Source organism: Leptonotus elevatus, chromosome 11, assembly GCF_054856555.1.
Source record: "Leptonotus elevatus isolate MCC_2025b chromosome 11, RoL_Lele_1.0, whole genome shotgun sequence".
NCBI lineage: Eukaryota > Metazoa > Chordata > Actinopteri > Syngnathiformes > Syngnathidae > Leptonotus > Leptonotus elevatus.
In genome coordinates this window covers 22,762,441-22,785,468 of record NC_141249.1, presented here as the reverse complement: position 1 = coordinate 22,785,468, position 23,028 = coordinate 22,762,441, and the positions used below count along the sequence as shown (strand labels likewise).

General features: G+C 37.9%; 1 protein-coding gene across 4 annotated transcripts in view; it reads left to right on the top strand.

The window, feature by feature from the left end:
- Nucleotides 1–23,028, top strand: part of lpp (LIM domain containing preferred translocation partner in lipoma) — a 119,094-nt gene that overhangs the window by 36,589 nt on the left and 59,477 nt on the right. For 3 of the 4 annotated variants that reach the window (XM_086090261.1, XM_086090262.1, XM_086090263.1), the window contains exons 3-5: nucleotides 3,592–3,779; nucleotides 12,983–13,089; nucleotides 16,636–16,758. In XM_086090261.1, the coding sequence (XP_085946387.1) occupies nucleotides 3,596–3,779; nucleotides 12,983–13,089; nucleotides 16,636–16,758 (414 nt within the window). In that variant the 5' untranslated portion in view covers nucleotides 3,592–3,595. The remainder of the gene's footprint in view (nucleotides 1–3,591; nucleotides 3,780–12,982; nucleotides 13,090–16,635; nucleotides 16,759–23,028) is intronic. The other variant, XM_086090265.1, reaches the window with a different exon arrangement.

Here is a 23,028-nt window from a genome sequence, read left to right as displayed (position 1 = left end):
TCTCTAAAAATCGATATATTTATACTCCGTCGTACTAATGCACACTGTCATGCATTATACCACTATGGCCGTCCTCACTTTCTGGCACAGACAGATGTTTGGATCGCGAGCGTACGCAATGCGCATGTTAGCACCCGGTAAGCACAAAACGACGACACGCTGCAATTGTACACGTCGCCATCAAAGCGCGGCGCCGCGCATTGTGCGTGGCAAGCGGCGCCGTCGAATGTGCCGCACGCCTCAGATCATTTTCCTTTTCTTTTCGCTCCTTTTTTGTGAAAGGCGTGAAAGGACAGGTGGGTGTGAGACATCCCGCGTCAAACGTGAGGAGCCGGGTTTTCAGCTGATATTAAAAGATGATTGTGCGTGGGCCCCAATCAGTCGCAGCCGGGATAAGAAAACGGAAAGGAAAGGGAAGGAGGGGGAAGGAGGACGGCAGGAATTTTGGCGTGTGAATAGTTGAAATAGTTGATGTGATTTGTGGTTAAAAAGACTTCTTGTTGTAGACGCTTGTTTTATTTCTTTGCTCTTTTGCTCTGACAGATAGCAACACAATCAACACACTTTTTTTTATTTTTTATTTTTTTTAACCTTTTTGTAGAACAATTCAGTCACTAAAAAGCATCTTCATCATCATCATAGTGAGCCACAATGCTAGCCATTTGGAACCTTACATTCGTTTACATATTCATAAATGTACAGTTAACATAAAAAATCGACACACCCCTGTTCAAATGCTATTTTTATTTTTATTTTGTGAGGTTTCCCAACATTGTGACTTACAGCCTGTGCAACTCAAATGAGTTATCCATTTATTTATTTGTAATCTTTTTGAAAAGGCAAGTGGAACAACTGACTGCGATAATGGGCTTGCACAAGTGCGCTCATCTCGTAACTGCCGATTAACCAATCACATTCAAACTCATTAAATGGGAGTGAGCACATTTTTGTTTGCTTTACATTGCTTTAGTTACATAGTTAGTTACATATCTACAGTTACTTATTTACCACCGTGGGACGTGTCAAGTTTCAAGCGCATGTCAAATGGGATTCAGTGCACAACTGCCTCCATTTAAAGTGCCTCTGATTAACCTCAAATGAAGTTCTGATACTTAATTTGCTTTAGTTACTTTGATTTATTGTGTTGCGGTTACTTAGCTACAGTTGCAATTCCTAATTTAGATTTGCTCGTTAGCATAGCAACAGTAGCTTAGCAACAGTAGCATTCTTTCTTTAAAAAAAAAAGAAAAAGAAATGAAAGGGGACAGAAAGAAGTCAAACTTGTATTATGTTGGCATTGAACCACTTCATAATATTCTTATACCCTTTCTCTATTACTTGTAACGCATTATATAAATTTTTCCCGGCATAAAATAAAGTGGTGTCATCTGCAAACAAAATACATTTGAACAATTTCGAAATAGTTGTAGTATCATTCACATAATATTGTAGGGGAAAAAAACAAATGTATTGTTGTAGTAATAGAGTAACACTAACTGCTAGAACATAAGCAAAGAATAACTAGCAAAATAATGCTACGCTGATTGCTAACGTTGTCCATGCTGGTATCCCTGGGCCTTTGACGTCCATTTTTTTTTAAATGTCTGTAATAAAGAATAGAACTAACTAACTATATTGTATTATTGTTGTCGCTTGTGTTAGCATTATCTTAGCAACTGTAGTTCAGCCACAGTAGCTTAGCAAAAGTTCAATTAAGGATGAATGACAAACAAGATTGCTTGAGAAGTGCGTCAAAACAAAAACTAAGACCAGTGGTTACAGCAGCATTGCAACACTTTTCAATATGTTTTTATTTCATTATTTTTTTTACTCTTGTTGTTGTGTTGAGTGCGCTTTTGTTTTTCATTTGATTTGTGGGCTTTGTAGCTCAAGAAAAAGAGCAACAAAAGGTTTTGCACTTCAAAGTCATGTTGATCGTTTTCTTGTTCCAGACTTTTTGGACACATTAAAAGGTGTCAAGATCACAGGATCACTACTTGCTTCTCCTTGTCTTCTTCACTGACTCAATAGTTAAAAAGTTCACTCGGGTCTCGCGCCTTCCTAATTACTTGGAGTGGGGCGTGAGGAATATTTTGTTGGAAAAACCAAACATTCTCTAATGTTGCCGTGTAGGATATTTATTGTTACACTTTATCACGAAAGATCCAACTTTAATGTCATGCATCGCATTACGGTTTTAATCTTGTCAAATTAAAATATTTTTTCTTGGAAACTATTTGTTGTAAAAATGTTCCCCTCTTAAATGTAGAACTTTGTCATGGTAAATATTCAGATTTATTTTCTCAGGATTACAACTTTAGTCTCTATAATATACCTGTACTATTTTCACTCTGTTGAAAATATACAACTTGATTCTCACAACATTATGACTTTTTCTGAAAATAAATATTCCTGAAGGTGTACAACTATTTTTCTTCAAACATACTTTGCTCTTTATAATTATGTCTCTTATAACATATACATATTTTTCTTGAAGAGATTTCCTAAAAATGTGTATATTTTTTTAAAGATACTTCATTCTTGTAAGTTACCTCATTTGCACCCAAAAACGTATAAATAAGTTCTATATTAAATGTTTTAAGTGTCCCAAAGACATATTAATACGTGTTTTTATGTTCTTTTATGCTAGAGCCATACAGAAGGCTTTGTTGCAGCCTCTCAACTGCAGAGAATGGTTGAATGATTGGTAGTTAATACAAAAACGGCCAGCAGGTGGCAGCAGAGCAAAAGAGATCAACCAGGGCTATGTTGAAAATAGCTAATTTACCCATAGTTTTAAACAGATTTGTGAATAATGATGAAACTTAGCTATATTGTAATGGTAATTGCAGCAAAACAGAAACAGAAATATACTTTTTTTTCCTGATGAAAGAAGGGACTTTAATCTTTCTTTTGGTAGGTTCCATGTTTTTGTAGCAATAGAACACAATATTCTGTGGGCCTTTCAAAATCAGTCAAAATCCAGTAAAACAGCCGGGAGCAAAGGGGGTTGCTTCAGTGAAAATGGCTGGAGGTAAATTAGTTAATGGCTTTTTCTCGAAATTGTCTTTTTTCCTCAGAAACACTTGTTCAATATAAAATAAAACTTTCATTCTAAAAATAAATAACCTTTTTTTTTTTTTTCCTCCAATGTATGACTTTAAAAATATATTTTTTTTTATTAAAAATGTACTGATGTTCTCTAACATATACAACTTGATTTTGGCAAGATTGATAATTTTGTCGTGAAAATATACCAAGATTTCCCAAAGTAAAGCTGCAGACTACTGCATTAGCTTCAAGGGGGCTGCATGGCTCAGTGGTAGAGTGGTCGTCTGGCAAATCCTGCGGTTGCGGGTTCGATCTCAGGCCAAAGTGACTGTCAGTTGAAGTATCTTTGAGCAAAATACTGAAAGCCCAGTTGCTTCTGATGCTGCGTCATCAGTATGTGAATGAGTTGTCAAAATGTAAAGCGCTTTGAGGGCCTTGTAAGGTGGAAAAGTGGTATACAAATGAAGTAGCATTAAACATGGGTTAGCCACCGTATGCTAGTCCCTTAATGGTTGATTTTCTTTTCTGTCTGCTCACCAGAAGCATGTGGAACGCAGGCAACAGTGGCGACGGTGGTCAGGTGGCTGCCAGGATGGAGACCACGCCGTCGCCGGGAAGCGCTAGCATCTCCGTATCGCAGCAGCAGGCGCCCAAAAAGTTTGCCCCGGTGGTGGCGCCCAAGCCCAAATTCAACCCATACAAGCACGCCACTGACCCGGATCCATCAGGTAAACACTACGACGGATAGACCGATCATCGGCCGGGCCAGTCTGGCAACAATGGCGGATAGCTGCGTCGTAGTCGTTTTTTACAACAAAATATTTTGTTATTTTTTGCGTTGTACTGGAATCACCCGCCATTGTCACTTCTCCTGTGTTCCTTTCACTGATCTGTATATACTACTGGATAGCCCGTGCAAGCCGTTGAAGTGGCAGGGCGGCCATCTTACTTCTCCCATTATTACTGTACATGGCTATCATAGCAGGACACCCCCCAAAAAGTTTCAAAAGCCCAAAATTGTTGGCCATTTTGTGTTAAACTGAAAAGTCAGAAAAACTCATCCCTCCGCTCATTCATTGCCACTCACAGCTTTCATTTACTCATCGAGCATTCCACCTAATCCACTTGGCTAACACAAGAGGCTCTTCACCTGCTATCACATTTCCACTCATGCAAATGTGGACTCACACAGTTGCACAATCGCGTTACAGGCCAATGTGGAAAAACAGGGCTTAGTACAATATTAGTCCCGGTGACACATGCGGATCCATAAAGGACACCCCGGATGGAGATAAGCAATTAAGAGCGCTCGTCGCTTAAAGCAGCCCATTAGGATTCCTTGTTGAGCGAGCAGCCTCTTGAAGCTAATTGCTCAATAAAGAGAGTGGAAGCGTCGCGATTAAGGAGCTCTTCCCGCTGCTTCTTCTCTCAATTAGCGCTCGCAGCTTCAAAGCCCGCTCACGTCAAAATGGACGCCGTCGCATGCGCGGCACAGACGGGGGGAAAGTCACAGACGCATGAATGACGTCTTGTTCCAGTATGGAATGGGTGACAAATGCTAACGTTATGTATGATTTTACATGGTAAGAGTATTGCTGTGCATAGTTTTATATAATTTATTCATAATTAAATGTGTTTATTATGTACAATTTATGATAGATTTTATTTTATTTTTATTTTTAGATGTTATAAAAAAAATTGGGACAGTGGCAGTATATATAGTATGTTAAAGAAATGTTGGAAAAAAAATATATATAAGATGATGTGGAGATAAGTGGCCATCTTACAAATACAAAATAAAAATATGAAAATATAAACGGGGCCCTTGGTTAAGAAAACAAGTAAACAATAATTAAAATATATTAAATACAGCGCATAAAGTAAGTTTAAATAAACACATTTTGACACACAAGTTGGAAAGGGATCCTTTTTGTGGGACTGTGTGACAGTGTAAAGACAATGTATACATTTAGTAAATATGAGATGTAATAAACATATAACGCCCTAGGAAAGTGCACATTACAGCACAAAATTGTGTGATAACATGCTTTTTCTTGTGCAGCAGCAATAAATTAACAATAAAAAAAATAAGAATCCATCCATCTTTTTGTCATATAAATTCAAAATAAACACAAAAATACTCAAAATGAAAAATACACTTTTTGACACATTTTGGAGATGCCGGTACTGTACATGCTTTTAGTTGGACAGCAAAAATTAACCAGTGAGCCAACCAAGTCATTAATTACCGGTTATTTTATACATCAAAGCTCGTCATCGCAATCCTCTATGGACATTCTGTCGACGAGCGCTGAAAACCTGTTTCATTCCTCTTTTTGCTCTACATATTATCAGTATTTCCATCTAAAAGTGCGCTGAGAAGAGCCGATGATCTACATGGCATCAATCTATCGCGACAAGTTAAACCCGCAAATCTGTTGTAAGTCATCTTGAGTCGTCGTCTGGCTCTCGCGTTCCCTCCCGCTGGGAATCGGCACAAGTTCTCCCCAAAAAAAGATTTGGAAGCGACCGACCCCACTAATGGCCTCGGTGAAGCGCCCCCTGCCCCCCCCCCCCTCCCCTTCCCCCTTCAGAAAGGAGCAAGGCGAGACAAAGACGACGGCGCGGCGCGGCGCCAAATTGACTTGTCTCTTAATTTCTATGCTAATCCCCATTTTTACATCAGACGATTGATAACAAAAAATAAATAGGAGGGATTAATGTGCTCATAAAGACGTCTTATCTTTTTGACAAGCGTCTGCAGACGCTTACACGTGCTGTCACTTTTCATACTATGTGCTAACATTGACCTGCGAGATACACTGATCAATCCTAAAATCACCGTATTTACTCATAAAGTGGAGTAGATTTACTCAGCTGCGCAGAGTAAGCGGAACAAGCATACAAAAGCCTGAAAAAAAATCCACACAAATACAAAGTAATGGAACACGTAATTTGATAGACACAGTCATTTGAAAAAGAGGCACGCTGTGAATGTGTGAAAACGTGACTGCAGTTTGCTACGCAAGAGAAAAGCTTAAGGACGAAGCACCAAAATAAGGTAAAAAACAAATGCAGGTTAAAAAAAAATCACCCAACATGAGTAAAAACCCCCCCCCCAAAAAACAATATGGGTTAAAAATAACAAAATAAGCCCAGCAGTTTTAAGGGTGTTCACACACAGATAGAGAGATGTCTGATGCCAATTTTTTTTCTTTAAAGTAGTCACCGATACCGATACCAATCACCGATACCACTAGCACTTTTGCGTTTTGATACACGAAATTAGAAAAAAAAAACTAATGACAGATAATTTTAAAGTAAGATCTGTATTTCCCAATGTAGATTTTTTACTTAAAATTGTATGAAATTAAAGGTATTTTTCTATTATTTTCTACTGTATAGAACACAGAATAAAATTACTTATAATAAATAAATGAATACAATTAAACTAATAATCTAGTAGCCCAAAAAAGTCCCATTCCTCTCAAAAAACAAAAATAAATAGTTTAGCCATTTTCAGCAGTTAAAATTTTGTCTATAATTATAACTTATTTTTTCATGTACAATTAATACCTTTAAAAACAAATGTTTCCACTTTCTGTCGACTGAAGATGACGTCACCTGTGCTGCGGAAGTCGGTAACAACGAATGGCTCGGTTTGCTTACCGAACCCGGAAAACAGGTGAGCCATGATTGGTCGTTACCTAATTCCGCAGCACAGGTGATGTCATCTTCAGTCGGCAGGAAGTGGAAACATTTGTTTTTAAAGGTATTAATTGTACATGAAACAGAATTGAAGTTATCAACTTTTTACTGCTAAAAATGGAGCAAACATAAAAAAAATTGTCATGAATTTATTTATTATTTAATATTAACAATGTGTAATGATGATGCACATTCCTCAAAAACTGACCCTTGTAAAATAAATAGCGTGTCAATACGGTGTATACTCGTCAATCCTCTGGAATAAAGAACAATGCTAAGCAAAATAAAGAGCACCTATTTGACCAATTCCTGACCCACAAGTCAGACAAAATATTCCAAGTTATTATTTATTATTCTTATTTTATTTTATTTTATTTTTTCATTTTTGGAGCTTACATGATTATATTTACAGGATCTGTTTTATTCCGGAGAGGCGAAAAAAAAGACAATAAAAGCTAAGCGTGCTCTTAATTATCGAGATCCGTACAGAAGACTGATTTATGACATTTTTGTCCTCAAGTGCAGACGAGGCAGGAGGATTTTGGGGTACTTTGGAGATGTGAAAAAGCAAGAAAACCCTGAAAAAAAAGAAGACAATTCCCTCTGGATGAGAAATTGAGCGGGGGAACAATAGGCGGATTATTTTATTGTAGCAGTAGAAAAAAAAGAAAATGCTGGCAGAAAAGGTGAATGCTTTTCAAAGAGCAGCCAGACTCCTTATCGGAATATTTGAGACGGGTTGAAACAAATGACGGCTGCTATGTGTGTCGACTGTGTGTGTGTGGGGGGGGGGGGGGGGGGGGGGGTGCACGCGTAGTTGTGTACGTACGTACGTGTTTGTGTCTGTGTGTGTGGAAAGAATGTGTCACAACATGAAGCGGACTGCCGTCATGCTGGGAAAGTGCAGTTAAATTACATAAAGTGTTACTTCAATGTTTACCCAATGAAAGCGTTTAATTGGGAGTTATTACAACTTCCTGTTTCATGGCGACCTCGCCGCCCGCCATGCTTCGCTCACAATGACTAAATCCAAAACGTTTCACAATTTAGCGGCGCCAACCTAGGTCGTCGTATGCCTGTTTGAAATTTGGTAGCTATTAGGCTCGTTTGCCGTTGAAAGACTCCTGGAAACGGACAAAATTACTTTAATAAAATGGCCACTAAATAACAAAATGGTAGACATTTCCGCGTATGGTTTCTTGAGACTTATTTATAGGTCTAGTCTTGACAGTGTCTACCAAATAGGGCTGGGTATCGATTCTAATTTCCTCAATCGATTCGATTTCGATTCACAAGAGTTCAGTTTGATTCAATTTGGATCTGGTCAAATGATTTAGTTTATTAATTATTTAATTATTAATGAAAGTAGCACGTGTTATAATCACTAAAGTGTTACACAAACATTGACATCAGCAAGGATGAGATGAAAATATTTTCATAATTCTAATACAATAATTGTAAACATAAACTAAAAATGAATTGTCTTAAAGTGCAGTAGGTCATGTCTTCCATAAATGTAAGAAAATACTTTTAAGTTCATGTGAACATTAAATTTCATGACCCCCCCCCCCAAAAAAAATCACCTTTTAAAATTCAAGTTTATTATTAAGAATTTATGGAGGAAAAAAAGAGATATTTAAATAATCGATTCATAGTTTTATAAATCGATATTGAGTTGGGAAAGGAAAATCGATTTGATATTGATTTTTTAAAATTTATTTTTTATTTTTTTAAACCCAGTCCTACTATCCAATGTCATGTTGCTAAGTGAAACTGGTTTTTAAAGTTGTGTAGTCGGTTTCTTATTTTTAGTGACCCTTTGGAATGAACCTAAAATGTCTGTTTCAAACCAAAATGGTGAACCTCCTGTGTTTTTTCAGGCATGGCTTCTTGTGACTTTTTTTGTGAGCCTACTCATGATAGACACGCTACCATATTTTATATTTAAGTGAAACAGATTTTGGAGGTGCAAATTTTGAAAAATTCCATGAGGTGCTACATACAGCGAGTGACCCAAAATGACTGCTTCAAACCAAAATGGCAGCCTTCTTGAGACTTTTTGTGGGTCAACTCATGATAGGCACGCATACCAAATTTCATGTTAAGTGAAACCGGCTTTGTGGGCTGAATTTTCCCAATACTGAAGATTTATTTTTAGTGACCTCTGGAAACGCGCCGAAAATGGCTACCTCGAAGCAAAATGGCCAACTTCCTGTGGCTTAAGACTTTTTTTGTGGGTGGCGTGAACTCAAGAAAAACATGGCAGCCAAATTGTAAAGAAATTGAAACTGGCTTTGGGGGCAAAATGTTCAAAATTCTTCAGTTATGACAATATTCCTTCTGGTACACTAACGTGGTCGGCCAACAATGTAAGTGCCAACTTAAGGAAGCATGAATCCTCCTTTTTGTTGAGTTTTTAAAACTCCACTTTTATTTCTCCTGTGAACTGATTGTCATCAGACGCCATCGCTGGGCATAAAAAAATTGCCGTCGCAAGGCAAAGAAACATCAAGGGCTTGTGCTAATACACACAAACTAAAGTACGTATTGATGTGCCAGCCGCTGGGCGTGAATGAGCGGCCTCCACGGGCCCGCTCGCTGGTGGACTTCCCGTCAATCCTCCCGGCGAGGCGCGGCAGGGACCGCGACCAAACAGTCGCTCGTCAACCTCGCCTCGGAGCAGGAACGAAAAAAGCGCTTATGCAAACGCTTAACCACACAAGCGAGCGCGCAATTAGTAAGTTTACTCGCAACTTCAAGTAAGTTTTAAAGGAAAAAGAGCTTGTCAGATGTTTTTTAAACTTAAGAGAATTTTTTTTTTTATTCAAGCCTTTTCATCGCCTGGTCTGATCAGCGCCGCAACATGGGCCACTTCCTATCAAGAAATCCGTTTAGCTTGGGTGATCCGGAGGGCTAATTGTTTTAAAAAAGACGACCTTGTGACGGCTCATTTTTTTGTCACATGGATGTTTGTGAATAACAAAAACATGGTTTGGGGCTTTGAGAAATGGTTGAACTCATTTTGGAGGGAAAAAATAATATAGGTCAATTTTTCTGCTCTTGACTAACCGAATGTAAACGGGGGTTCCCAAACTTTTGAGTTGCAGGACCCTCACAGTCCCGTCTCATATTCATGGCACCGGTTCAATCATGGCTCAGAAAACAGGTGAGCTATGGTTGGTCGTTCCCTACTTCCTCAGTGCAGGTGATGTCATCATCCGTCGACAACAAGTGGGAAAATAGTTTTTAAAGGTATTAATTGTACATGAAAAATACTGAAGTTATTAAATTAATTCTGGACAAAATATTCTCCTGAAAATGACTCAATGAGTCAAGTATCCCTTTAATAAGCATGCATCATCCCTAAATGCCATAGAAATTAAATGCCAACGAAGTAACCTACTTTTGAGAAACATAACCATAATGTAATTAAATAAACAAATAGAAAAAGTTCTGAATTAAATATTATGATAGTCATATTTTACCAAGAAAAAATGTCCTAATCTTTCAAAAATCGACTTATTTTGTCTGCATTAAAAGTTTTTTTTATAAGAATAAAAGAGTAATATTTTACAATTAAAAAGTGATCATATTATTGAAATAAGAGCACAGTTCTTATTTTATGGAGATAATATTCACAAAATAAACGAAAGAATATTCTATTCTATTTCTATAAAAACACGAAACCTACCAAAAGAAAGATTAGAGTCTCTTCTTTCATCAGGAAAAAAAAGTATATTTCTTTCTATTTCCGTTTTGCAGTGATTAGCATTAAAATGTAGCTAAGTTTCATCATTATTCACAAATCTATTTAAAACTGTGGGGAAAACGGCTTGTTTTAATATGGCTTTAGTTGATCTCTTATACTCTGCTCTCACCTGCTGGCCGTTTTTGAAATAACTACCATTGCTTCAACCGTTCTCTTCAGTTCAGAGGCTGCATCAAAGCAACAACATAAAAAAAAAACGTATACATTTGTCTTTGGGACACTGGTAATATATAAAATAGAACATATTTATACGTTTTTGAGAGCAAATGAGTAAAAAAACAAGCAAAAGAAAAACCCAAGGATGATGCCGGCGCGACACTCAATTCCGACGACGTCGTGAGCGCACAAGACGCCGGGGACATGCGTCCAATTAGAACCACGGCGCATTAGCTGTGTGCTAAATTAATTTGCCAGTCTGCCTCGGATAAGCGACATCGACGACATCAATTAAGACGTAATGAAATTGGTCAAAGTCCCGGAATTGGCACCGGTTCCTGTTCATGTCTGCCTCGTGTACGATGATCCCGGCGTCTTAAGTCTTGGTTTAATTTGGCCGCGGAACTCCTTATCCCGTCTGAAACATGTGGCCTCCGCCGCAATCCTTTTGGATTAGCGCCGATTTTAGGAGTGCAAATTTGGCTCCTTTCCCCCTTAGAACACATTTTACATTTCCAATCTAAAAAAAACAACAACCTTACATCCAGATTATCAGATTACTTGTTCTTCGTTAGGCAAATTGCTGCAATTACGTGTCAATCCACCGAAGCCCGCTGACACTTAAACGACATATGAGACAACCGAGCGAATGCTTGACATCAGCTGATGAGTCAAAACAGGTCAGCGGCGTGTCGCGTGTCTGCTTGCACAATTTTAACCTAGTCTTTTTTTGGGAGGCCTCCAAACAACGACACAATGGACGTCTTTGTCACCCGCGCGCCCCGCATAGAATCACAATCACAATAAAGCAGGACGCAGGAGCTGAAGTGAATAATTGACCTTCAGTGAGGACCTCGCGCGTTATCATGTGGATGTTGACTATTTTCGATGGAAGATCAGCAGTAGCAATAATAATGTCGGCATTTCTCATTGCAAAAAGATGCTGCTAACATTATTTTACTCATAACGGGTAGGACGAGATCAGTTTTTAACTTCTTCCTACTCCCTTTTGAGCATGTCAACTCTTTTCTTTCTTCCTATTCTTGTTTTTTTTTTTTTTACTTCAACTTATACTTGATGCTTGTAATGGGTTTTATGTTTTTCTACGTTTATATGTTCAATAAACCAACCAAACCATGTATCTGAATTTTTTTCTCTCTCCATTTAGTCTTGATGTAACTGCGATTTGGGGCACTGCGACCTTCACACTTTTTATAGCTTTGAGTCCAATTCTCAATTGTAGCTTATGTACAAAGCTTGTTCGACTAAGGTCTAGCTAGCACGATATGCAAACAGCAACAGTTTGTCCACAACTTAAGTCGTGTCTGCAAATTTGCTTTTATTATGTATTTTTGGTATTATTTGAGAGGTATATTTGACATAATTAAAAAAAAAATTGTATTTGTTTTTAGTTTTATTTTAGTTTTTTAAATATATTTATTTTAGTTTCATAATTCAGAACACAAACCCAAGTAGACAGAACATCATAACACATATCTGCACCAAATTCACCCACGTCCGCAGACATGCATATGCATATATGCAAACATGTACATGCATACTTGCAAATTATTCATACACATATACAGCCAATGAGACACATACAAATTAATTGTGTGCATATCTACATCTCCGTACGACGGCATAATAGGGCCACGTATAATTTTATTTTATTTATTTTTTTGTGTGTTTTTAGAATATTCCGACTCAAATTTCTGAGGGTTTTTTTCTTGCAGATTTGCCACTTTATAAAGTCGCAAATTTACTATTTTTTTTCTTTCTCGCAAATTACTCGCAAATTAATTTGCAATTTTATCAAGTTTTTTTCTCTGAATATTGCCCCTACGTGTTAAATGTTTTTAGGTTATTTTTTATATATTTATTTCTTTATTTTACTTATTTTTTATTTTAATATTTGATTGATTGTTTTTGTTTTTATAGTTGTTTTACTTGATTTAATGTGTATGATAGTGTGCGGATCTCATTATGCAGCACCTAATAATGTGGTTTGGCTAAATGGTGCTTTCTTTATTTTGTGTTTAATTTTACAGTAACGTCAACTGAGATTGGCAATGAACAACTTGAAGCAAGCACACTTGGCTTCATTTTTTGAAGAACCGTTTTCTATCCGCGAATCTAAACGTGGCAGAACAGACATCATCCGCCACTTTTCAGCACGCAGTCCATCAAGTTTTTCCCCAAAATATTGAGCCGAATTACAAACTTTACAATGTAGAATTAATCCTTATCTGAATGAAGTGTAACCTTGCAAGTGTCTTATTTTTTTTCCTTCCCTAGCGGACTACCCTCCACCTCCGCCGCCCGCCGCCGATCCGATGCGCCTGCCGCCGTCGTCGGCCGCTTCCTTCCCGCCGCCTCCGCCCGCCAACTCGTACGACTATCAGGTGAGAAACGCTCGCTCTCCGCTCCCCCCCCCCCCCTCCTCTTTTTCCCTTCTCGTTTCTGTCCGAAGTGTCGGCGAGCAGTAGCGGAGCGCCGCGAGCGTGCCGCGCTCCCGAGTTCTGGCCCGAGCATGCCGCCGTTCGTCTGTGCTGACTCGCAGCCAAGCGCGGATACTTTGCAGCTCGGCTCAACGCCCGCAGCCTTGAGCCTGAACTCCGGGACCCCCCCCCCCCACACACATGCACAAACACACACACACTTGCAAGCAAACAAAACTTTCTCAGCTCTGAAGGCTGACACCTGTTGGTGAAGCTTGGTCATGCCTGCCTCGTCGAGGTAAACAAAGAGAGCACAAAAATAGCAAAAAAACAAAAGACAACAATATCTGTTGGGAACTGAGTAAACAAAGTAAAAAAAAAAAAAAAGAACAAAAAAAGAAATGACAAAAGAATGCGGCGATATGTGTTGGCAAAAGTGGTGATGCGCGAGGTGTAAAAAAAGTGTAAAAATCAATAACACGACAAAAAAGCAATAACAACACATTGAACCTGGTGACAGCAAAGAGGAAAGAGAGCACAAAAAGTTGGAACATTTGTTGGTACCGGTTTGTGGAAGATGCTGACAAACAAGGAGAAAGCGCAATAAACAAAAAAGGCAACTTTTTATTCTTTTGTTCAGAGCTCAGTATTGTTCATTCGGCAGTCTTACCGAGTCATCACCATTGCTCTTTTTTTTTTTTTTCTTTTTTTTGCGTGCATGTGAGTTTGTGCTCTTTAATTCACCTGAAACCTATTCAAAATCCCATACCCTTCATCTTTACCGGATACTTCAGTCCCGCCAGAGTCACAAAGTTGTCAGGAGACCAGAGGAAGGATCAAAGGAAAGAAAGATGAAAAAAAGAAAAAAAAGGTAACTTAACGTCTTAAAGAGCACAAAAAAACACAAAAAGACAACAATCAGCAAGACATACTGCAAAAACGGGATCAACAAGGTGAAAAAAAAAAAGCACTAAACACAAACCTGTTACCTGGCTAGTGATAAACAAAGAGAGAAGAGTACAAAAATCTGTTACAAAAGATGACATCATCTGTTGACATTGATGGATAAACTAGGAGAAAAAAGCACTCAAACGATGACAATGCTCGTTGAAGAACCTGAGGATCAAAAGGAGAAAATAGAACACAAAAAAGGCAATGGTGAAAGACAACAACACTTGTTGAAGAGCTTGAGAATAAACAAGAAGAAAAGGGCACAAAAAGCAATAACAACTATTGGACCCTGATTGAAGCAACAGCTGAAAAAAGGAATAATGAAAGCAGTAACAGAACACGCTAACACCTTTTTACGAATCTTGGGATATATATTTGAAATAATGAGCACAAAAAGTAAAACCTAAAGACAAAATTTGTTGAAGCCCGGCGACGAACGAGATGATAGAGATGCGTGCACAAAAAGCAACAACAACAAACGGCAACCACTCTTCTTTTTAGAGTCTGGCTGGCGAAATGTGACGAACGAGGAAGAAATGCGCAAAAAGCAACCTTGTCTTTTGGAACCTGAGATTAAATACGAATTGAGCACAGAATCAAATTCGAACCTGGTTGGAGGAACCTGAGGATAAACAAGGTGAATAGAGCGTCAAAAGCAACAAAAACATGACCCTAATGACTGAACGAGAACAAAAAAAAAAAAAGGGCACAAAAATAAAAAACAAATGACGATAGAACACTTGTTGGAACCTGGAAGAATGAACAAAAGACGGCAACAGGTAGCTGTAAGTGCTTGACATTCCATTATGATGAGTAACGATGAGTGTGAGAGAATCCACAATAATCGTTTGATAATTTGATGCGCTGCTTCACAAAGCTTCACTTGTGTCCAAAGTTGCGCAATCTCCTGCGGCGTTGCATAAACTTCCATCATTCATTATAGTACCTCCAAACATCTGTGACAGTTAATGGAGACTCACATCTCAAGTCATGTCTTAAAAAAAAAAACGAACTAACTGAAACTACATTTTATGTTTTCAAAACTAACTCAAACTTACTATAATTATAGAGAAAATGTCCTTTTGTTTTGCAATAAATGTAGTGCATGGGGTTGATTGTCAATGTGCTTTCAAGTGAATTTGTTTTGGTATTAGCATGGCCGTTAGCTGGAGAAAGATGGCCGAACAGGGAGTTGTGGTCCTTTTACCGCGTGCAGTCATCTACCGACTGCCAATAAAGCCAATAAATAAAAAACTACAAAATACTTATCGTAATGATTTTTCTTAATCTTGCACAGAAGAAACACACAAAAATGTAAAACCAAGCATTGAAAGAAATAAAAACCTAATAACAAACCCGCTGTAAACGAAAACTAAAACTAACTCAATAAAAATAGAAAAAAATACTTAAAACAAAATAAAAACGGTAATGAATGAATGCTATGTAGTACAAAATATTGACTATTGAAAAAAACAATTTCATTCTTCACATAGGTAGTTATCATAGTGTGTGGCTGCGCTATTTTTATTTTTATTTTAAACGGTATTGTACCTTATTTATTTTTGAGTCGTCCCCCGTGACGTAGGAAAAGGGTTGGTTAGCGCCACTCCTGCCTCTGTGCTATGCAAACCTGCCATTAGCGTTGCGGTTTGTTTTTTCGCCGCTCGGATGTTTTAAGGCGGCTGCAGTGGCGTAGTAGCATAGCGTGATGCCTGTAATTTTTGGGTGACAGGTAATCCAAACCTATAAAATAAAAATAAGACGCGGTCGGTCATCCAAACAACCCCCCCCCCCCCCCAAAAAAAAATCCTAGTGGTGGTACATTGCAGGGAGGTTGAAGCGTAGCGCTGACAATATACAAACGAGAGGTATAATAAACGTATCGCAGTCATTCCATGGTGGGAACATTCTGGAATGCAAACATAACATCAGACCTTCTCTGGACTTGTGCACTTTATTTTGGTATTGCAAATTTAGCACTTATTTATGTTATCTGTAGATTAACTAGATATCTTGACTACAATATTACAGAATCTTTATATTTTTTTTACAAGTGATAAGATTGTCGTTGTTGTGGCCTCTTACTAGCCGAGGATGGCCGTGGGCCTCTTGAGTTGGTGATAAAAAAAAAAAAAAAAAAAGATGGAAAAGGTTTGCGAGCTCCACAAACAGATTTCTTGAAACCCTCTCAAAGTGGTGGCCTCAACCACCGACCTTAATTGACGGGTGACTCCGCCCACTTACAAAACATTTAACACCATATCTACTGAAATCTATCCTAACTGAAAAAAAATATATACAAATATACATATAGAAATGCAGTCCAGGATTGGATTTGGATCTTACAAGCCATATGACCAATTGTCAAATGAGCATATTGCCTCACAAAAGAAAGAAAAGTAGTCCCAGAAGGGAAATGGCAAAATCCCCTTACCCAAATCCTAAAATAAATAAATAAAAAGTTTATATATATACGTGGCCCTAATACACCGACACAAAAATGGATATCCCCATGGTTGGCCATTTTGTTGACGTTCCTGTGATTGTGGTGTGTCGCAGACGAGAGGACCCGAGAAGACTTTGGAGGAGCGACGCTCCAGCTTGGACGCCGAGATCGACTCTCTCACCAGCATCCTGGCCGACCTGGAGAGCAGTTCGCCGTACAAGCCGCGAAACACTCAGGTTTTTACTCACTTTTTTTTTGGGGTACTCAGATTTTTTTTTCGTGCTCTGGGCTGCACTTCAGCAAAATAGAAGTTGCTTGCCTTGTCGCAGCGCCCTCGCTCTGCCTATGGTCGTCATGGTAAACGGGTTCATTTGCATAACACGGGCCTGCCTTCTCGAAACAAGCTACTTTAAGGCTATTTGCATATGTCGCATGCTTGCATAATTGTTGATCCTTGGGCTATTTTGACAAAAATGTGTCCAGACATTTCCCATTTGTGGGGGGTGGCGGGTTTGGGTAGTATAGATTTTTTTTTTTTTTTTTTAACTGAAGCTCAAACGAGGCCCCGTTTTGTTTGGCAAAAGTGACTAAATGTGCCTCGACCTACATAAACCAGCTGATTTTTAAGGATATTAAAAGAAAGTCAAAGCCTTGGGCGCAAAACTAAATAGTTTCAATCAATGTAGGACAGACACGTGATTTATATTTATTTAAAAAAAGAAAAAAAAAAGGTCATGGATAACATCGCCTATGGCGTATTTAATGTTGTTGTGTTGGTGTATTGAAGGAGGCGTACATAGAGTACATACTAGATATTTATACATGCATACAAAGTGACAACAAGGTTAACGTACGCGGACATAAATAATTGACTGGCTGTTCATTTAGCTCCCATTGAACCCTGTGACCTCATACAAATGTGTGTGCGTGTGTGTGCGTGCGTGCGCACGCGCAAATATGTACGTGAATATGTACATACGTGCGTGTGTAGTGCGTGAGTAGTTTAGGCCGTTTCAGGAATACAGACTTATCTGCTCGTGTGCGTATGATTTTAATTTGTATAAACATAAATAAAGCAAATGGCGAACAATTTGTAAAATTGGTACTCAACTTAGTCTTTAGCCTCCTTTTTAAAACATCGGCATTCTCTGCAAAAAAAAGGTTGCGATTAAAAAAAACAACTTTGCTAAATACATTTTTATTTAACTGATGTTATTTATAAAGTCACATAAAATAAAAACACAAGAAATAGCACAATGTCTTATAAATGCCATGTCATGTATTTAATTTAACCGATGATATACTAATTTGTAAAATATTTATAAAAATAATATAAAATATTTGTAAATATATAATTTGAGACAGTATTTTAAAAATAACCAATTTTAAAAATAATACCAGGACAAGTATTTAAAAAAAAAAATAGAAAAACAAAACAAACTAAGTATATTATTTTATTTGAAATTAAAATTAAATAACTGAACAATGTGATTATGGTTGTTCGTCTCTGTGTGCCCTGCGATTGGCTGGCAACCAGTACAGGGTGTACCCCGCCTACTGCCCGAAGCCAGCTGGGATAGGCTCCAGCAACCCCGCGACCCTTGTGAGGACAAGCGGTACAGAAAATGGATGAATGGATGGATGGATAACTGAACAATGTATAAAACAGAGCAAATATACATTAAATTTTATCATGTAAAACTAACAAACAAAACACACAACCTGGACGAGCGCTACACTCTCGAGTCGACATGCGTTTTTGGAGAAGGCGGTCGGTCGACCATGTTCCTCTGGGAGTTCTGAGTTCAAATATTTATTTTATTATCAAATGTATGAAATGAATCAAATAAACCCAATTTGATGTGTTTTAATACCAAAAGAGCAGAAAACAAATCAATGAATGAAACAAATGTAAAGTGTAATGAAATGTGTGCCACTATGGTGAGGTACAGAAAAACCTTGAAAAGGGGAAGCGGCAAGTGCTTTTCAAGCACATGAATAAGACCTTTGAAAAAGTGTATGGAGCGAAAGCTTTCTGCTATGGCAGGGTGGACCTTGACAAGCACGTGTACGGGAGGCTAAGCTAGCCTCTTACTTGCTTACATACAGCTCGTCCCTTTTTTTTGTTTTCTAAATAAAATATAGTATAAGTGCATAGCTTAGTCGGGAGCAAACATGTGCTATACCGTATTAGCCAAAGGGACCTGAAAGCTTTTGTCAACACGGCGTAAAAAATTGATAGGCACCTGTCCGGGATCGAGCGCGCAGGGTTAAGGTCTGTGCTAACTAATGTATGGCCGACCTGCTGCTTTTTACCTGACGTGGTAAAAAAAAACAGGATGTTATTCATTTATTTATTTTATTTTATTTTTAGCTTCCCCGAGCGCTGCCGCAAACATGCCTGTGCATGTTTTAATAATGAAATGTTTTCAATGGACATTTTTGTTTTTCATGCGCGTGGACATACACGTACATGGAGAAGATTTAGATTGTACCTTTTTTTTCTTTCTTTCTATAGTGCAGATTTGAGAGGCGAATAAAACTCTTTGTTTGATAAAGATGTATAGTTTTTTGTGGTTTGGTGACGACAAGCACCTGCGACAAATTGACAAGCATGTGTAAAGTGTTCTTTTTGACGTCTAAACCAGGGAAAATGCTTTTATTGACTTAACAGAGCGGTCATTTTTAAAATGTTCTATTTTTGTCTCATTGCAACCACGCCGTTTGACGCTACGTGCTACATGAACGATATTGCAAATAAACGTTGCTCACGCCTCCCAGATGACAATTTCTCATCATGAAAATCAAACAAACCTCGCAAACGCAAGTCAAGGTACCGCTGTTTCATGAACATTTAGAGACAATGACTTTTTCTTTCCACGCCGTTATTTTCCAACTCTGCCGTAACCGAATCAGTATATAATGAGTGACGGCTGGACGATTTACGGGCAGTTGTGGAGCAGGCCGGTCAAAATCACTCGGTTGACCCACACACCGTCCGGCTTGAATGATCTCGCTCCAAAGCGTTAAAAAAAGCCAAAAGCGTTGTGGTTTACTACTGTATGGTTGAGAATGGATGGGTTTTTCCGCTCTGGTGGAGACAACCACAAATAATCAAGTTCTCAAGATTTAAATTGGTAAATGTTTCAGGTTCGGGTTTCAAGTTTGCCTTCAGTTTTGGATACCCATCAAGAGTTAGTTCAAACTAAGGTTAAGGTTTCAAGACGGAGTTTGAGTTTCAAGTTCAAAGTTAAGTTAAAAATGAAGGTTTTTATAGAGTTGGGGTCATAGTTAAAAATAAATAAATAATTGTTTTAATGCTAGAGCATACAGAAGGCTTTGATGCAGCCTCTCAACTGCACAAAAAGGTTGAAGCAATGGTAGTTATTACAAAAACAGCCAGCAGGTGGCAGCAGAGTATACGAGATCAACCAGGGCCACGTTGAAAATCAGCAGATTTGTGAATAATGATGAAACTTAGCTATATTCTAATGCTAATTGCTGCAAAACAGATACAGATAGAAATATACCTTCCTGATTAAATAAGAAATATAACTTTTTTTGCTGATATAAGAAGAGACTCTAATCTTTCTTTTGGTAGGTTCCATGTTTTTATAGCAATAGAACACAATATTCTGTGGGCCCTGCAAAATCTGTCAAAATCCAGTAAAACAGCCGGGAGCGAAGGGGTTGCTTCAATCAAAATGGCTGCCAGTGAATGAGTTAGATGATCAAGATAGGGTTCTGAGTCTGGATTGGGGTTTCAAGACAGGGTTATGGTTTTTGTAAAGTTTTAGAGTCTCAAATTGGAGATGCTTGAAAGTTTTAGGGATTCAAGCGTGAGTTAGCATTTCAAATTTGGGATTTAAAACAAGGTTAGTGTTTCCAAGCAGGGATTTTAAGTTAGTTTCAAATGTGTGCTTACAGAAATATGGCTGTGGATTTATAATTTGAGTTTTCTCAAAAAGTTTTTTTTAATTAGGGTTTGGGTTTCTTTAGTAGTTTTCCATGTAGCGCCTCTACCGTCTTGCGTACTGCTGTGCTGAGTGAGCTCGTGTATGACGCGATGATATCTACCTACTCTGGTGTTTAGTGTACACGAGGACAAACCCAACAAAGCGCGCCTTCTCCCCTTCCCTCTAAATGTTTCCCTCCGAGAATTTTGCTGCTCGCTTGTCCGAGCTCATCATCTCTGTTTTGGTGAGTTAACAAGGAGGCGAGCGCCAGTGTCAAAATAGACTACTCATCAACCCGCTGCGTTAGCGCCGCCGCTACTACGCTAAACCACGCTATGCTGACCTCCTGCTCGCATCCTCGCTGACCGCTGGTGATTTTTTTTTTCTCTCGAAATCAAAGACTCACTTGATGCCTCTTTTGTTTGGTTACTGGAGGTCACTGTTAACCTCATTTTAGTAAATACTGTAAATACTCCCAGCGGTGCGTAAAAGACACAAAGTGCTATCTTCACTTCCGAGTGCCTCGACTTGCGCGTTTTTTCAGTTACGAGCAGTCGCGTGGTCCGTTTTTTTTCGCTTTGTGTAGAACGGTACAGATAAAGAAATGGAAACAAACACTTGCATGGAGCTGCTGTAGGCCACGACTCACGCCCAAACGCTCTCACACAAACTAATCTGCCAATCCAGCTTCACGTGCTGATGTCACTTACAAGGCCACACCCCTTATTTTTTATTTATTTAGGCTATGTTTAAATAAAAAAAATAATTAACCATATTAAAACATAAAATAATACGTCTTCTATTTTGTCAAAGAATAAATTAATTCAAAAGTCTTTTATGATTTTATTTTCATAAAAAATGAATAGTAAAACAAATATCAGCTATATTTAATTGATTTTGGTATTTATTTTCCCAATGAACTAATAAATTATAAAATTTGAATATTATGTATATAAAAAAAGAATATCAAACAAATTGAGTTAAAAATAATTTTAGTTTATTAAATCATGAATAAATTTTTTTTTAAATAGTGAATAATGTATTTTTTTAGTTGTCAAATTTATCATAATAAAAGTAATATCGTAAAAAAGTGTTCTATTTGTTAATCGAAGAACACATTTATTCAGACTTATTTTGTTTAATATTTTTTATAATGAACAATACAAAGTACTAAATACAACTTTATAATGAAAAATGCTTTAGTAAAACAATTATAAATAATAAATACAGAGAAAAAAACTTGCTAATTAGTTTGTTTTTTAATTAGTAAATAAAACTATATTTCAAATAAAGTGGACAGAATATTTGTGTGCTGCTTTTGTCAAACAACACATTTCAATTTATCATCATAATAATATAAATAAAGTGAAATATTGTTGTCCTCTACTGTATTTGTCAATCACAGAATAATTTAAATTGAACATAATTTTGTTTTTGTTTTTTCATGTATTTTAGTTTTTCTTCTTCTAATAAATAAGACATTTTAAATAGTACATGTATTGTGTCAAATTATGTAGTGATCAAAGAACAACTCATTATTTTCAAAATATATAAAATAAAGTGAACAGCATTGTTCTACTTTTCTATTTTTTAAGGACTGGAATGAGAGTTTGGAAAACAATGTTGTCCTTAAATTACTTTCCAAGGCTAACGGGGAGCTAATCAGCACACGCCATCATTAACAACCTTCACGTGATGCCGCGATGAAATCAAAGCCGTGTTCTTCTTTCCCCACATACGAAACCATCTCGTCGAGTGGCCTGAATCTTTCATTAATGCGCCCGTTAGCCAGCTGCGTGTTTCTTCCGCCCGTTTAGCAGCATACAAGCTTGTAAAAGTTACCGACGACCCGTTTTGTTTTGGACTAAGTGCTCTCCCGTGTTTGTTCATATTTAAGTTTTTGAAAGTGAAGTCGAGCTGTTTGACATAATAAGTTCTCCAGCCAAGCCTCGTAACCGTAAGATGCTTTTGTGGCGAGGACCTCCGACAGCAAGGTTTTTTTGCTGGCTCGATTGCGAATTGAAATTGGAAGTGCTTCTATAGCAGACCACCAGGAAGTTACAGCGGAACCCTTTCCCACAGATTGATCAATTTGCTGTTAGCACTCGGCCAAGCCCACTCCTATTGGATGTGTCCAATCAAGAGCGCATCATGGCCAAAGGCCCACCTTTTCGACAATGTCGCACTGTGCGTTGCTAAGTACAGTGTGAAAAGGACTCGAAAATATATATATATATTTTTTTAAGTTTCCAATTGAGAATTTCAAGCTTGGGTTTGAGTTTCAACAAGCCAGAGTTATGGTCATGAATTAGGGTTTCTAGCCTGGGTTAGGATTTTAAATCAGGGTTCCAATTAGGGTTTCGAGTTTGGGTCAGGGTTTGAAGCTAGAGTTTCAATTAAGGTCACGAATTTCAGTTTCAAGCCAGAGTTGGTCACTAATAAGGGTTGTAAGCCTCGGTAAAGATTTCAAATTAACATTTCAGGACAGGGTTACCGTTTCAAGTGAGCAATACAAGACAGATTAAGGGTTACAAATTAAAGTTTTAAGTT